This window comes from Podarcis cretensis (genome assembly GCF_951804945.1).
Source record: "Podarcis cretensis genome assembly, chromosome: 17".
Lineage (NCBI taxonomy): Eukaryota > Metazoa > Chordata > Lepidosauria > Squamata > Lacertidae > Podarcis > Podarcis cretensis.
In genome coordinates, this window is record NC_137187.1 from 21,550,917 (window position 1) to 21,564,481 (window position 13,565).

Here is a 13,565-nt window from a genome sequence, read left to right on the forward strand (position 1 = left end):
TTTCATTATTATTAAGCGGTGTGTCGTTGGGAGCTGAAAAACCCTTCATTGACAGTCTCTTTGGCAATGTATTTTATATCCTTACAGGTGCCCTCCAAATCGAACTGAGTGAAGAATCTGACCAAGGCAAATATGAGTGTGTTGCAACCAACAGTGCAGGGACACGGTATTCTGCCCCTGCCAATCTATATGTCAGAGGTAGGAATGATAAACCCGGGTATCTACCCTTCAGTCAGGCGCAAGGGGCGTTAAGTTACTCTCGGGGTCTATGCCATAACTACAGTAATAAGCAAAAGTATCTGGGCAAAGGGGTGGGGGGGGGAAAGGAAAATAAACATTGGAAAAAAGGCTTAGAGTATGAATTTGACAAGGGGAGGAATATGAATAAAGGCACCTTTGAGTCCAATCCACCCCTGTGGACTTAAGGTTTGTAAGTATGCTTCCGTTTTTACATCTTGACTTCTACTTTTTCCTGCATTGACTATTGACCTGAGCGTTGCATTTATTTTTGGGTTTTCCTCTTCTCCTTTCTTTGGTTTATAATTCCTAATGCGATTGCTTGCTGTGCAACTAATTTAGCTCTAATTGAAACTCAGGGGTGCTGAGGTGTGTTGTACCCACATGACCTCTGCTTCTGAGCTGAAAAGGAAAAGTTCTTAGCTTGGAAATTCTCGCCGAAGAGGACAGTGGTGTGGCCTGCCTTCTCTGTTTCTTTAAGCTTAGTTTCGTAGAGCTATAAATATATATATATATACATACCTACTCTTAAATTGAAGTTTTATCAGTAATACGTAATCCCTGCCACTGCTGTAATGAACTGGCTGTTCTTTGTATTTTTCAAAAGGGGGAGGGGTGCAGACAGATTTGTCTTTTTTGATAAATATGAATTGGGAGGATAAATTCATAAAAAGTATATTCTTGTAAGGGTAACAGGCACGATTGCTTTTTAAACCTATGGAAGCTCTTAGTTTTATATATTTAAAGTGGCTTCTTTCTGGCACAGTTTCCAGGGTCTGGCTCTGAAATGAGAGACCCCTTTCTATATAATTTATACAAATAATCCCATCTCCCTGCAAAAATAAAGGGTGGTTTGGAATGAGAAGGGGAGGGAAAAAAGATGAGGGAAGATTTCGGTTCATACAGCTGTTAGCTCATTACTTTGGTGTGGGGAACGCTGTACAAAACTTTTATAATATATATTTATGATTTAGCTTTCTGACTAGAAAGGGTTCGGAGGTTATTTTGGCCTCCTTAGGAAGCTATCTGGTCCTTTTCCTTTCAAAGTAGTGTTCCTTGCATGAGGCATGTGTGCCGTTACGACTTGAAGGACTTCCTCTTTCCCCACTCAAATGATGCTAGTTCCTAATACCGCGATAGCTGCGAGAAATTGCTTACGGTCAGAGCTGAGGTAGTAAGGTTTGATTAGAACAAGTAGTTGTTCAAGTAGCAGTTGAAAGCCTTGATATGGCCTTTTTACTCTCTCTGTGTTTCCCTTGTTTTTCTCCTTTCCTCATTTCATTGTGTTCTGCATCAAACCCCCTACATCCCTCAGAGCTGCGAGAAGGTTGGTGTGTTTTTTACTTTTTTACCCACCTTACAAAACTATTAATTAAACCAATAACAAAGAATACAAATGAAATGAATGTAGCTGCATTGTGGCCTTTTTATTTTTAAGTTGATGTTATGTTTAAGCAGAGAATGCCCCGGTCATGGCTTCTAATGTATGCTGGTATCGTTGTGCATGTAGACAGAGGGAGAGAGGCTGGGTGCATGACAAGCCAGTAACACACTTAACACTTCAAGGAGTTGTCAATCTGGTCAGTGTTCCTGCTTCTGCTTCTTTTTATCTTCTTTTCCTTCTTCAATTTTATTTCCCTTTGATTTCCGTTGTTAATGCCTGCTGATACGGGAATGAGTTCCAGCAGATGCTCCTTTAAGCAGCCCAAGCATGAAGACTAATATTTCTCCTAAGTTTTTTTTCTTTTTCCGTTTTCCGTTTTCTTTCAGTACTACAAATTCTGCATTGCCCCTCACTTGCTTTGTGTGACCTCGGTTGATTGGCTGCTGAAGGCATGTTTCGCTCTTTGTCCTCCCTATGCCAGTCCCATTCACTCACGAGGCCATCACCGTAAGCCCCTATCGAATCTCTAGAAATTTATCTCAATTCAGTGCAAAGGGTAATGAAATGATTGCTTTGTATTTGTAGCCCCTTAATCCAGCAAAAGTTCGCCGCTCTTAAATCACACTTGTCGGCGTATAACGCTAAACCATTCCCCACCCCCTGCCATTAACTTCAGTGGACGGATTTAATGACCACTAACCTACCTCCCATTGATTTCAATGGGATGTGATTATGACTAACGTTCTCCGGCCGGGACCGTAGCCATTTATTTACGAATCGGTTTGTTTATTTTGCTGAATCAAATACATCCTTGTTTTGAAGGCCCCCGTAAAGCACAGCGTATTGTGTGCAATGAAAGCACAGGCCTCTGTTGCCTCTTGTGCTACACATGCACACACATGCACACAGAAAATATTTGAAACAGGAACACTGATCTGTTATTGCCTGGTAATTTTCTCAGTGTTGTGTTTTCTTAAATATTAACTACTCTGTTAATGCAATGCCCTGCTGCTAAATAGTTTAGATATCACTGTCCCTCATTTTGTACACGTAGAGCTGCTTTTAGTAGTATTATTAATCCTAGCAGCTTATTTTGCTTCCCCCTCTGTGTGAACGCCATGGAACCCGGAATGTTTTAATGTTCTTCTCCTTCCCTGCCACCGTATACTTGCTTCATAATAATCCCAAGCTTAAACAAATATCCTCCTATTCCCTGTCCTACCCTCTTAATATCCCTGTTTCTTTTAAACTATCTTGCGTTCACATTTTTTAAAAAATAACTATTCTCTATCCCAATATGTTTCCTTTCCCTTTCCTTTTAATTGTTTTTGTTTCCCTATACAATTTCTCTCTCTCCTATCATTCCTCCCTAAGCATGATTCCCTATAGACTCTTGTCATTTGCTTGCCTGCATGACCAAAACCAGTACTCATACTGGCTTTGCCTTGTTTCTTCTCCTGTGACTATATATATATCTATATATATCCCATGTCTGTTTCAGTGTTAGTGTGAGGTCTTGAGGCTGCATCCACTTTTTGAGTCTGACAGCAAATCAGAATTGCATTTTTCCGTGTACCGTAGGTGATGTGTTTCAGGGCTGTGATGTGACAATGTGTTGCAGCACATTTCTTCACATCAGCTGGAAGTGTGCAGCGTTGAAGTTGGTTTTGATACTCAACTCAAGCATGCTGTCGACTCTCCAGTTTTCTTCTGTGCATATATATGTATACATATGCATACAGAATATACATGCATATATATGTGTGTGTATGTGTGTGTATCTTTTGCATGGTGTTTGGTGTATTGTTAGTATATAGTTAGTTAATTGTGAGGCCCTACTTGGTCTGGGGTGGGGGTGGAAGCTTTGTATGAATGTGGTTAAAGATATTGATGAATAAATGTAAACAAATATGTACAGACAATATACCTGTCTGGTCTATATTTTATTTTCGGCAAATAAAAGTAGCAATTAATCGTTGAAAGTGTATCTATAAATGCATGTATTCTTGTGTGCAAGATCTATGTTCTCCATTTTTGTATGGGTTATTAGCTTTATGTGTGTTTTATTCCAGTTCGTCGGGTCCCACCAAGGTTTTCGATCCCACCCACCAACCATGAAATTATGCCCGGAGGGAGTGTTAACATCACCTGTGTTGCTGTGGGGTCTCCAATGCCATATGTGAAATGGATGCTGGGAGCAGAAGATCTTACTCCGGAAGATGACATGCCAATAGGAAGGAATGTCCTGGAGCTAAATGACGTCAGGCAATCTGCAAATTACACTTGTGTTGCTATGTCTACTCTTGGTGTTATAGAAGCAATAGCACAGATAACTGTGAAAGGTAAGGGGCATACAATCTGCTTCAAAAAAACAACAACAGATAAATCTTTACCATCGCAACACAAATTTTCTGCATATGAACCAAAAGTCCCCAAGCCTCTGATGCCGCTTGCCATTTTAGAGCAACATCAATTTTCTCCTTCGCAAATGTTTAGTTAAATTATTGTCGCAACAAAATGCTTTTCCCATAATATTTTGTTTTTGTTTTTGACAATGCTTGAATAAAACAGCATTCTGTTTTGAATTGTATGTGTCCCTTCGCCAAACTGCATTGCTATACTTTTAAAAAAAAACTAGTCATGGTGCTGTGGTGTAATTTCCTTCCAATTGAATAAATTGTCTTTTATTTTCTTGCAGCCTTACCCAAACCTCCAGGAACTCCTGTTGTAACAGAAAGCACAGCAACAAGCATTACTTTGACTTGGGATTCTGGAAACCCCGAGCCAGTGTCTTATTACATAATTCAACATAAACCTAAAAACTCTGAGGAACTCTATAAGGAAATTGATGGAGTCGCCACAACTCGATACAGCGTCGCCGGTTTGAGTCCTTATTCCGAGTATGAGTTCAGAGTTGTTGCTGTCAACAACATTGGGCGGGGGCCACCCAGTGAACCGGTTTCAACGCGGACCTCGGAGCAAGCACCGTCTAGCGCACCGCGCAATGTACAAGCCCGTATGTTGAGCTCAACCACAATACTGGTGCAGTGGGAAGAACCTGAGGAACCCAACGGACAAATACAAGGCTACAGAGTTTATTACACCATGGACCCCTCCCAACATGTCAACAGCTGGTTGAAACATAATGTGGCCGACAGCCATATAACCACCATTGGGAATCTAATACCGCAGAAAACTTACTCTGTGAAAGTTCTTGCTTTTACCTCTGTTGGTGATGGGCCTCTTTCTAGTGACATTCAAGTCATCACTCAGACAGGAGGTAAGAGGAAAACTCTAGAAAGTTCTCACCGGTACGGCTGGGGTGGGTTGGAGGGTTGGTATCTGACTTTTCTAAGCAATAAAGTCAAAGGTACATATAGATGAACGCAGTAAAAGTGTTTCAAAAACATATTCTAAATCCAGATGTCTAAACTGTGAGTTGGATTGGGGATCTATGTTTTTTGACTTTACCATGAAGTTTATTCAGTAATGAATAGTTTTGACATTTTTGTGTATTGTACTCACCTTTAACAGTTCTTATGCCATGAACAGCCTCTCTGAAACTTTGTTTGTTTGCTGTTTCCATTTGCATGTTGTATATTGTTGAAATTTTCTCAAGTTCCTTCAGAAGCTCCATTTCCATATTCTGCTTTTGTAATGATAAATGACCTCACAGGACAAATATTTAATGAAAAATGAAAGTTCCGCACTGAATATAACTTCCTTGGAATATAACGTCCCTGCCCTGTTAAAATAAAAATAAAAATTGAAAAACTACTTGAAATCCAGCACATCCTACTTATGTACTCATGCGTGTCAGGGATATATATATATATATATATATATATATATATATATAATGCCCTGCCCTTACTGCCTGTCCAGTACAATCACAGCTCTCATGGGGAGACTAAACAAATTAAAAACATTTTTTTTAAAAGCAGCACATGAATCAAGTTTATAAGAACAAAGTTATTACGGATAATAACTTTGTCAAGACCTCAGTACCCTTCATGGTTGAGTCAGTATTTGAATCTCCCTTTTTACCAGCAGAGTCCAACACTGCATACTAGTCCTTGCAAAGTAACTGTTGATACACTGATATTTTCATTGTAACTGCTGATACACTGATATTTTCATTGTAAGCTATACAGAAATATAATTAGGGCTTAAAAAAAATTAAAATCCTTAACTTGGAGAGCACAGTTACACTTTTGACTCAACACCACTACATCATGAAAACCCCAAGAGGGTGTCCCCTAGCTCTATGTTTGTTCATGGGGCAGTGGAGGGAGTAAGTGGATCCTCTTTCCTCAATGATAGTCTTCTTTGTGACCAAGTACCTAGACCATGTGGGGGGCTCTGTGGTCTAAACCACTGAGCCTAGGGCTTGCCGATTGGAAGGTCGGCGGTTCAAATCCCCGCAACGGGGTGAGCTCCTGTTGCTCAGTCCTAGCTCCTGACAACCTAGCAATTTGAAAGCACGTCAAAGTGCAAGTAGATAAATAGGTACCGCTCCAGTGGGAAAGTAAATGGCGTTTCTGTATGCTGTTCTGGTTTCGCCAGAAGTGGCTTGGTCATGCTGGCCACATGACCCGGAAAAACTGTCTGCGGACAAACGCCGGCTCCCTTGGCCAGTAAAGAGAGATGAGCACCGCAACCCCAGAGTCGTTCGCAACTGGACTTGACTGTCAGGGGTCCTTTATCTTTACCTTTTTTACCCTTTTTACCTATTTACTGAACTCCTTTCATATCACAAACTTTTAAAGAGACTGTCTACTCCTTGAGATTGTGATTGAAATAGCCCATAGGATTTTGTTGTGTTTTACAGCGTTAAATTGCCAAATGTGTGGAGAAGAGCAGGGTTTTCCTTCTTCCCCCTAGCATAGTATCTAACAGTCATGTTTTCTCCTATCAGTGTCTAAGCAGTAAGCACAAACCTGCATTTACCTTTAGTCAAGAAACAGGCAGGCTCAGGGGATGGTTTATCTGGCTAAGACACAGAGAAGTTCATATTATTCCTGTTTGTCATGTATATAGAGTACTGTCATAACTCGAGTGGCTCTGCTGGATCAAAGCAATGTGCAGAAACATTTTGTCTGGTAAACAGTATGTTGACAGTGTAAAGAAAGGCTGCTCAAGCAACAGTATTAACTGCAATAAAGAACAGGACTATCTGGGTGATTAATTCCCAGCTGAGCAAACAGCGGAACAGAAAGTGACATGTTTGGAATGCATGTTTTGGAATGCTCTTGGGAAGGTGACGCTACTGGAAATGAAACCTGGCTGCTTCCATTAGTGGGTCTTCAATAGAAACCTAAACCTGGAAGTGGTGGTCTGCATGGAGTCTATAATTGCAGGAAACAACTCTTAATTTTCCCCGCTGCCCCCAGTAAATGTACTTACTGAATGTTGATATTGTGTCCTCCTGCATCAGTCCCAGGGCAGCCATTGAACTTCAAAGCTGAACCAGAATCCGAAACAAGCATACTCCTTTCTTGGACCCCTCCACGGTCTGACACAATCTCCAACTATGATCTTGTTTACAAAGATGGAGAGCACGGAGAAGAGGTAAGTGAACTAGCTTTATGCCTTTGGAACACATTTTACAGGCCTTGAAAGTTGATAGACAGGTAGTCAGCCTCTTGTTAGTTGAAGGTTACCCGGTTGCTTGTTTAGTCAGATGTTCGCCCCATTCAATGCACATGGGATTGCAGCCTGAATTATATTGTCTACAACCCTAAATGTGCTCTGATTCCAGATGTTCAAATTTATAATGTAAGGAGTAAAGACAGTTCAATGCAAACTGATCTGTTTGTCTAACTATAGCCCCTTCAAAAATCTTAACTATGGTTTGTCTAACTAAACTCTCTGCTGTAATTCCAAGACTATACTTCCATAAGTGGCCATCTTGATTTCTGTAACAAATATAATGGAACCCTGGTTTTCGAACATAATCCATTCCAGAAGATTGGTTGACTTCCAAAATGTTCAAAAACTGAGGAGCAATGGGTGGTTGGTAAAATCCATTGAGAAAAAAGAAAAACGTGCAGCGGAAGCCATTTGACTTCAGAGGTGCCTTTGAAAATGGAAGTGATTACTTCCAGGTTTTCAGCTTCCGGCTTCCGAAATGTTCAGCCTCCGAGATTCTCAAAAACTGAGGTTCCACTGTACAAGTATAACCACACAGATGCATATTTTACTGTTGGCTTTGAAACAGAAGTAAGTTATTGGTAAAATTGTTTTTTTTTTCTTTTATTTTCTGACGTCCTCTAGCCTCCATGGACTGATTGCTTAGACAGATGGGTGGGGCCATCTCTTTGTAGATTGCATTGAATTCAGGGCAGCGTGCAAAAGCAATATGTTCATTGGCCCACATGGTTTGATTTCCAGACTGTGCAGGCAAAGGAAGCATTTTCCTTTGCACCAATCAACTCCATTTGTGAGCTCCAATCGGGAGCTGATCCCAGAGGCTTGTATTTGGCACAGAATTTAAATACAGCCCAAAATACAAACCCCAGTGGCAGTAGGAGTCGGCTCTGATTGGTAGCCTCCGGGTGGAGCCAATTTGAGTGGTGGTGCTTCTTGCACCAAATTTAAAAGGCACAAAATGCAAACCCTGTGTGCAAAGGAATAATAGGGAGCACACTTTAGGGCTCCTGATTCTTCCTTTGCAGTTGGCTGCTTTACCCAGCCCACATCTGATGGCATATGATGTCAGGTATAGGTTAGGTGGGTGTGCCTGCGAAACAAACATGTCTACAGGCCAAATGAGAATCACTACTTTAGCATGCGAAGCAGAGATTCCCTGTGCCTGATGTAGTTCAGCCAGCTTCACATGGAGAGGCACCAACCACTTACCAGTAAGGTACCGTTCTGGAAAGTTAGGATTTAGTGTAATGAAGCTAATCCACATGCAATGGCTTGTGCCTGGAGCTGGAACCACACTGTGATGGCAGTGGTTGTGACCTGCTCCTTACGTTGGAATAGAAGTTTTGAGATTGAGTGTTAGAAATTCTTTAGAAGCAAAGACCCAAAGATCTAGATTTAAATTCATTTCCCCCTTTCCGACTTCCCCTTTAGCAGCGGATTTCCATTGATCCAGCTACAACTTACCACTTGCAAGGTCTAAAACCAAATAGTTTGTATTACTTCCGTCTGTCTGCACGCTCTCCACAAGGCCTCGGTGCTTCAACGGCAGAAATATCAGCTAGAACGATGCAGTCAAGTAGGTGTCTTTCTTTGATTACTTCATTTCTCCTCTTTATACTTGTTGACAAGCTAGTTGGCAAGTGAGTGAAATCCTATTATGTTTCAGTTATGGCTACATTGAGAAAATTTAACTAAAAACACTCAGGTCAATACACTTTGAAGAACTATAAGCATAGCATTTTCTTAGAAGAGTAACATGATACCCCCAACCCCTGTCACGAGACAAAGGGTGCATCCAGACATTGTTTATCATACAGTTATGAATCTGTGCAAGTCTAAGGTTCGCACACCCACCCCTTGACATTCCTCTAGTATAACTGAGGAAATTGAAAGCTTTCGTTTCTGTTTTAAATTATACTATTGAACCAGGTTCAAGGCTCTTTACAGATTGGGTCTAGGATACATCAAGGATTGCCTAATTCCTTATATCCCTGCTTGATCACTGAGGTTTTCTGGGGAGTCACCATTAGCGGCCTCCCGTGGCTTGGATGGACAACTCATATTTAGTATTGTGAGCCCAAATTTATGGAGCTCCCTTCCAGCTGAGGTCAAAACAGGCCCCCTCCTTCCTGAACTTACAGCAGCTACTGAAGCCTTTTTCCCTCCAGCAAGTCATTTTAATTGAAGCTTAATTTTATAGTTTTAGCTGATTTCTTATTTTTATTTTGCACTGTATCTTTATAAAACAGTTAGAGACTATTGTAGTTAAGGGGTATATAAAACTGTTTAAATAAATAAATAACATTCAACCGACATTTTGTGTTGTGCCTAAATCCTAAACTGTGGTTGATCTTAAGTAAGCTCTGTTGAAGCAAGCCAGCCTCAGGCCAAGCGTGATCAAGCTGGCTTGTTTCATCGAAACAACTGTTACGATTAAGCACAGCTTTCGGACAAAATTGCAAGCAGCAGTTAATCAAAAATAGAAACTAAAGTTTCTCATCTCCCTGTGGCCACACAGAAGTGGGAGGGCAAACACTTGCCAAGGCTTCCTCCCATACTGTAACCATGGTCGATAGTGAAATCTAGACACAGCCAATATGTTTTTGGAATCCTCAGAAGCAACTGAGGCAAACAAAAGTGGATTGCTCATCTTTCGCTTTGAGTTTTAAAAGTTTAAAAATATGTTTAGGAAATGTATTTTTTTTAGGTCTCAGAGGGAGGAATTACAGGAAAATAAAAATCTTTTCTGTGTTGCTACCTGGGAAAGAGATGCAAAAAGGACTTGAGGAGACAGATTGAGATCAGTGGGACTTCTAAGTAATGCATGTGAAAGAGGTCAAGGTTCCCAATTTCCCCAAATATTTCAAATCTAAAAGTGGATTTTTAAAAAGTAATTTCTGTGTATGCAACTGGAGGAAAATCTATTATTATTATTACTGTGTGGATAGGATTTGTACCCCAAAGAGATGAACGTGTTAAGATTTTAATGACATTTGCTTCTAAACTACTGTGGACATGCATTTTGGTTCTATTTCGAATGAATTTAACTTTTGGTTAAGTAAAGTAAATCATAAGATTTCATTAGGAATCTCCACACTGGTTTTGCTTAGGAAAACTTCTATATTAGCTGTTTGTGTATTGTGTGTGGCGGTGGGTTGGTGATAGTTTGTATGTATTATGAAATCGCTGGTAGACTTTAATTCTTTGCTAGCCGAGGTTTCTCCAAGAGGAGCTAAAATATAAAAGAGAGACTGGACCTAGGGTAAGTACAAGTTGCAGTCAGAATCATCAGCCCTGTCACTTTTCCATGGTAGGTAAACCTTTGTCTAAGATTAGCACAACCCCCTTATTGATTCTGCATGTTTTACAGTGTTTTGGCTACAATTGATGTTTGAAATAAAGACTTTTGATTTGAACCTTAATTGTAGTAGACATGTTCCAGGCCACTGCAGTCGTAAAAAAGAAAAGATAAAGAAAAGTGGAGTTGGGAGAGGGGAGAGAAACCTGGTGGTGCGTGATGGTTTTTATTTTATGTCTATTAGATGTGTTTGAGTTTCGAAATAGTTCTGATTCTTTTCTTCATGGCACTTCATATATAATTAGATATATATTAGATATGGATATCAATCTATAAAACATAGTGTATAAAAGACTGGTTATAGATAGATAGATCATCTATATATGATATATATGATATATGATATCTATATATGATATATCTCTCTATCTATCTCTCTATCTATCAATATAAAACATAGTGTATAATAGACTGGCTATTTTGTCAGACATGCCAAAATATTTTTTTTAAAAAAACAACTTAAAAATAACAGATCAACCAGCAAGCATACAACATAAAAGCTTAGGTAGTAGACACATAGAAGTATCATGTTTGATGTTTTTATTTCAAGAAGAATTTTTAATCACAGGTAGGTAACAATATATTGAGGCTCATTTTCATGTATTTTCCCCTACATCCCTTTCCACCTTTTAGTTCATTCATTTTCAGTTGGTTCACTTTTAATAAGCCAAGGCTCATAAGATTATCTAAAGTTTCTGTTTTTAAGTTTGCGATTTTGATTTGCCCTTGGTTTTTCCCTTCGTTATTTATTTTCTTTTTTCTTTTCCTTTTGTTCATTTTTTTCCCTTTTCCTTCAACCACTTCTGTTCTTTCACACTCAAATCCTCCTTTAACCCACTACTGAAATTAGAGCCATCAGCTCCTCCTCAAGACATTAGTTGCAAGAGCCCCAGCTCCACTAGTATTTTGGTAAGTTGGCAGCCTCCGCCAGTGGAAAAACAGAACGGAATTATCACTTCCTACTCCATCAAGTACACTGGAATTGATGGAGAAGATGACAAGCCCCACGAAATTTTGGGAATTGCTCCGGACACGTCACAGTACCTTTTGGAACAGTTGGAAAAATGGACTGAATATCGGATTTCTGTGACAGCCCACACTGATGTTGGACCTGGCCCAGAGAGTGAATCTGTGTTGATCCGAACAGATGAAGATGGTATGTTTCATCCAACACGTCAGTTTGACTCTCTCTCTCAATCTGCTGTCTTTGTGTGGTCTAAGATTATTCCGTTTCCCCCTCTGCTCATCTTTTTTGACCCCTGATGAGTTTTACAAAATATTTTAAACACAAATGCTTGCATTTGCATTTGTTTTGTTTTTGCTTTGAAATATATGCGCAGAAGAATAACACTTTAAAGTTTTGCCCCTTGTAAGCGTGTATATTTTTCTTCTATTTGAAGATTCCCCCCTCCTTTTCTTTCTTACTTTTTTGCTCTTCTGATTTTAACTCTTTCTTTAAGAGTACCCTTAAAGCGTTTCTCTTTTGGAAAACTGATGCTGCTCCCTTTTTTAAAAAAAAATATTTTGGATGCTGACTCTCTTTCGTATCTGAACACTGAAGACTGCACCCCTTCCCGTTATCTTTTTTCCCCTACTTAAAAAAATAAATAAACAAAATCAGAAAACAAGCAACATTTTAAAAGTCTTCTTGGTTTTTATTATTTTGATTACTAAATTACTTCTTTGTACTTCAATGCTTTGAGTCTCAAAGCATCTTCCTTGGCTTTTGTGCGTTTTTACATGTTTTTTCTATTTCTCTAATACTCTTTTTTCTTCCATTTTTGCATCAGTCATGGTTTTTGATCTTTTCACTGAAATGTAGAGCAGATTTGTTGGGTGTTTTCATTTGTATTCTTCGAGGAAGGATTAGTGGGTCTGCGCTTTAAAAAAAAAAAAACCAAAAGAAAAAGAAAGAAAAAGACACTGGTTGTTTTGGACAAGTACCTGTAATTCTTCTTTTATCCACTGATGTGTTCCAGTTCCTAGTGGTCCTCCTCGCAAAGTCGAGGTAGAGGCTGTCAACTCTACAGCTGTTAAAGTGTTGTGGCGTTCACCAGTGCCCAATAAGCAGCATGGTCAAATCCGAGGGTACCAGGTGCATTATGTGAAAATGGAAAATGGAGAGCCGAGGGGGCAACCCATGCTGAAGGATATCATGTTGGCTGATGCACAGGTAATTAAACATACTCTGTCAATTCACGTAACAAAAAATAATAATGCTGTACAGTGGTACCTCTGCTTATGTACTTAATTCGTTCTGGAGATCCGTTCTTAACCTGAAACTGTTCTTAACCTGAAGCACCACTTTAGCTAATGGGGCCTCCCACTGCACAATTTCTGTTCTCGTCCTGAAGCAAAGTTCTTAACCTGAAGCACTATTTCTGGGTTAGCGGAGTCTGTAACCTGAAGCGTCTGTAACCTGAGGTACCACTGTATTTAGTAGTGTAATTATGTCTTCTATTTTGAACTGCAAAATGGAATGCCTCCTTCCTGTTCCAATAGGTTATTGCCACAGAGTGCCCTGAATATTTCAGAAGCCAACAGTCATTCATAAAATTCATAGAATCATAGAGTTGGAAGGGACCCTGAGGCAGAGCTGTCAACTTTTCCCTTTACTTGTGAGGAATCCTATTCGGAATAAGGGAATTTCCCTTTAAAAAAAGGGAAACATTGACAGCTATGTCCTGAGGAGCATTTAATGCAGGAATCGAACCTTCAGCCTTAGTGTTATCAGCCCCATGCTCTAAGCAACTGCGCTAGTCAGACCATGTGGATGGCATTGTGGTTTAAACCACTGGGCCTCTTGGGCTTCCTGATCAGAAGGTCAGTGGTTCAAATCCCCATAACGGGGTGAGCTCCCATTGCTCTGTCCCAGCTCCTGCCAACCTAGCAGTTCAAAAGCATGCCAGTGCAGGTAGATAAATAAATAAATGT

The 13,565-nt window shown here is 39.9% G+C and overlaps 1 protein-coding gene and 1 long non-coding RNA gene across 27 annotated transcripts in view; one reads left to right on the top strand and one right to left on the bottom strand.

Annotated features, from left to right (window-relative positions):
* The window catches only part of PTPRD (protein tyrosine phosphatase receptor type D), a 1,166,566-nt gene that overhangs the window by 1,002,233 nt on the left and 150,768 nt on the right, over window positions 1-13,565 (top strand). For 9 of the 26 annotated variants that reach the window (XM_079959081.1, XM_079959070.1, XM_079959090.1 and 6 more), the window contains 8 exons: window positions 88-198; window positions 1,553-1,564; window positions 3,694-3,963; window positions 4,320-4,901; window positions 7,059-7,192; window positions 8,705-8,849; window positions 11,482-11,787; window positions 12,611-12,804. In XM_079959081.1, coding sequence (XP_079815207.1) covers window positions 88-198; window positions 1,553-1,564; window positions 3,694-3,963; window positions 4,320-4,901; window positions 7,059-7,192; window positions 8,705-8,849; window positions 11,482-11,787; window positions 12,611-12,804 — 1,754 coding nt within the window. The remainder of the gene's footprint in view (window positions 1-87; window positions 199-1,552; window positions 1,565-3,693; window positions 3,964-4,319; window positions 4,902-7,058; window positions 7,193-8,704; window positions 8,850-11,481; window positions 11,788-12,610; window positions 12,805-13,565) is intronic. The other 17 variants (XM_079959092.1, XM_079959071.1, XM_079959072.1 and 14 more) reach the window with 5 other exon arrangements.
* LOC307206655 overlaps window positions 1-13,565 on the bottom strand; it is a 386,119-nt gene that overhangs the window by 145,451 nt on the left and 227,103 nt on the right. The gene's annotated exons all lie outside the window — the stretch shown is intronic.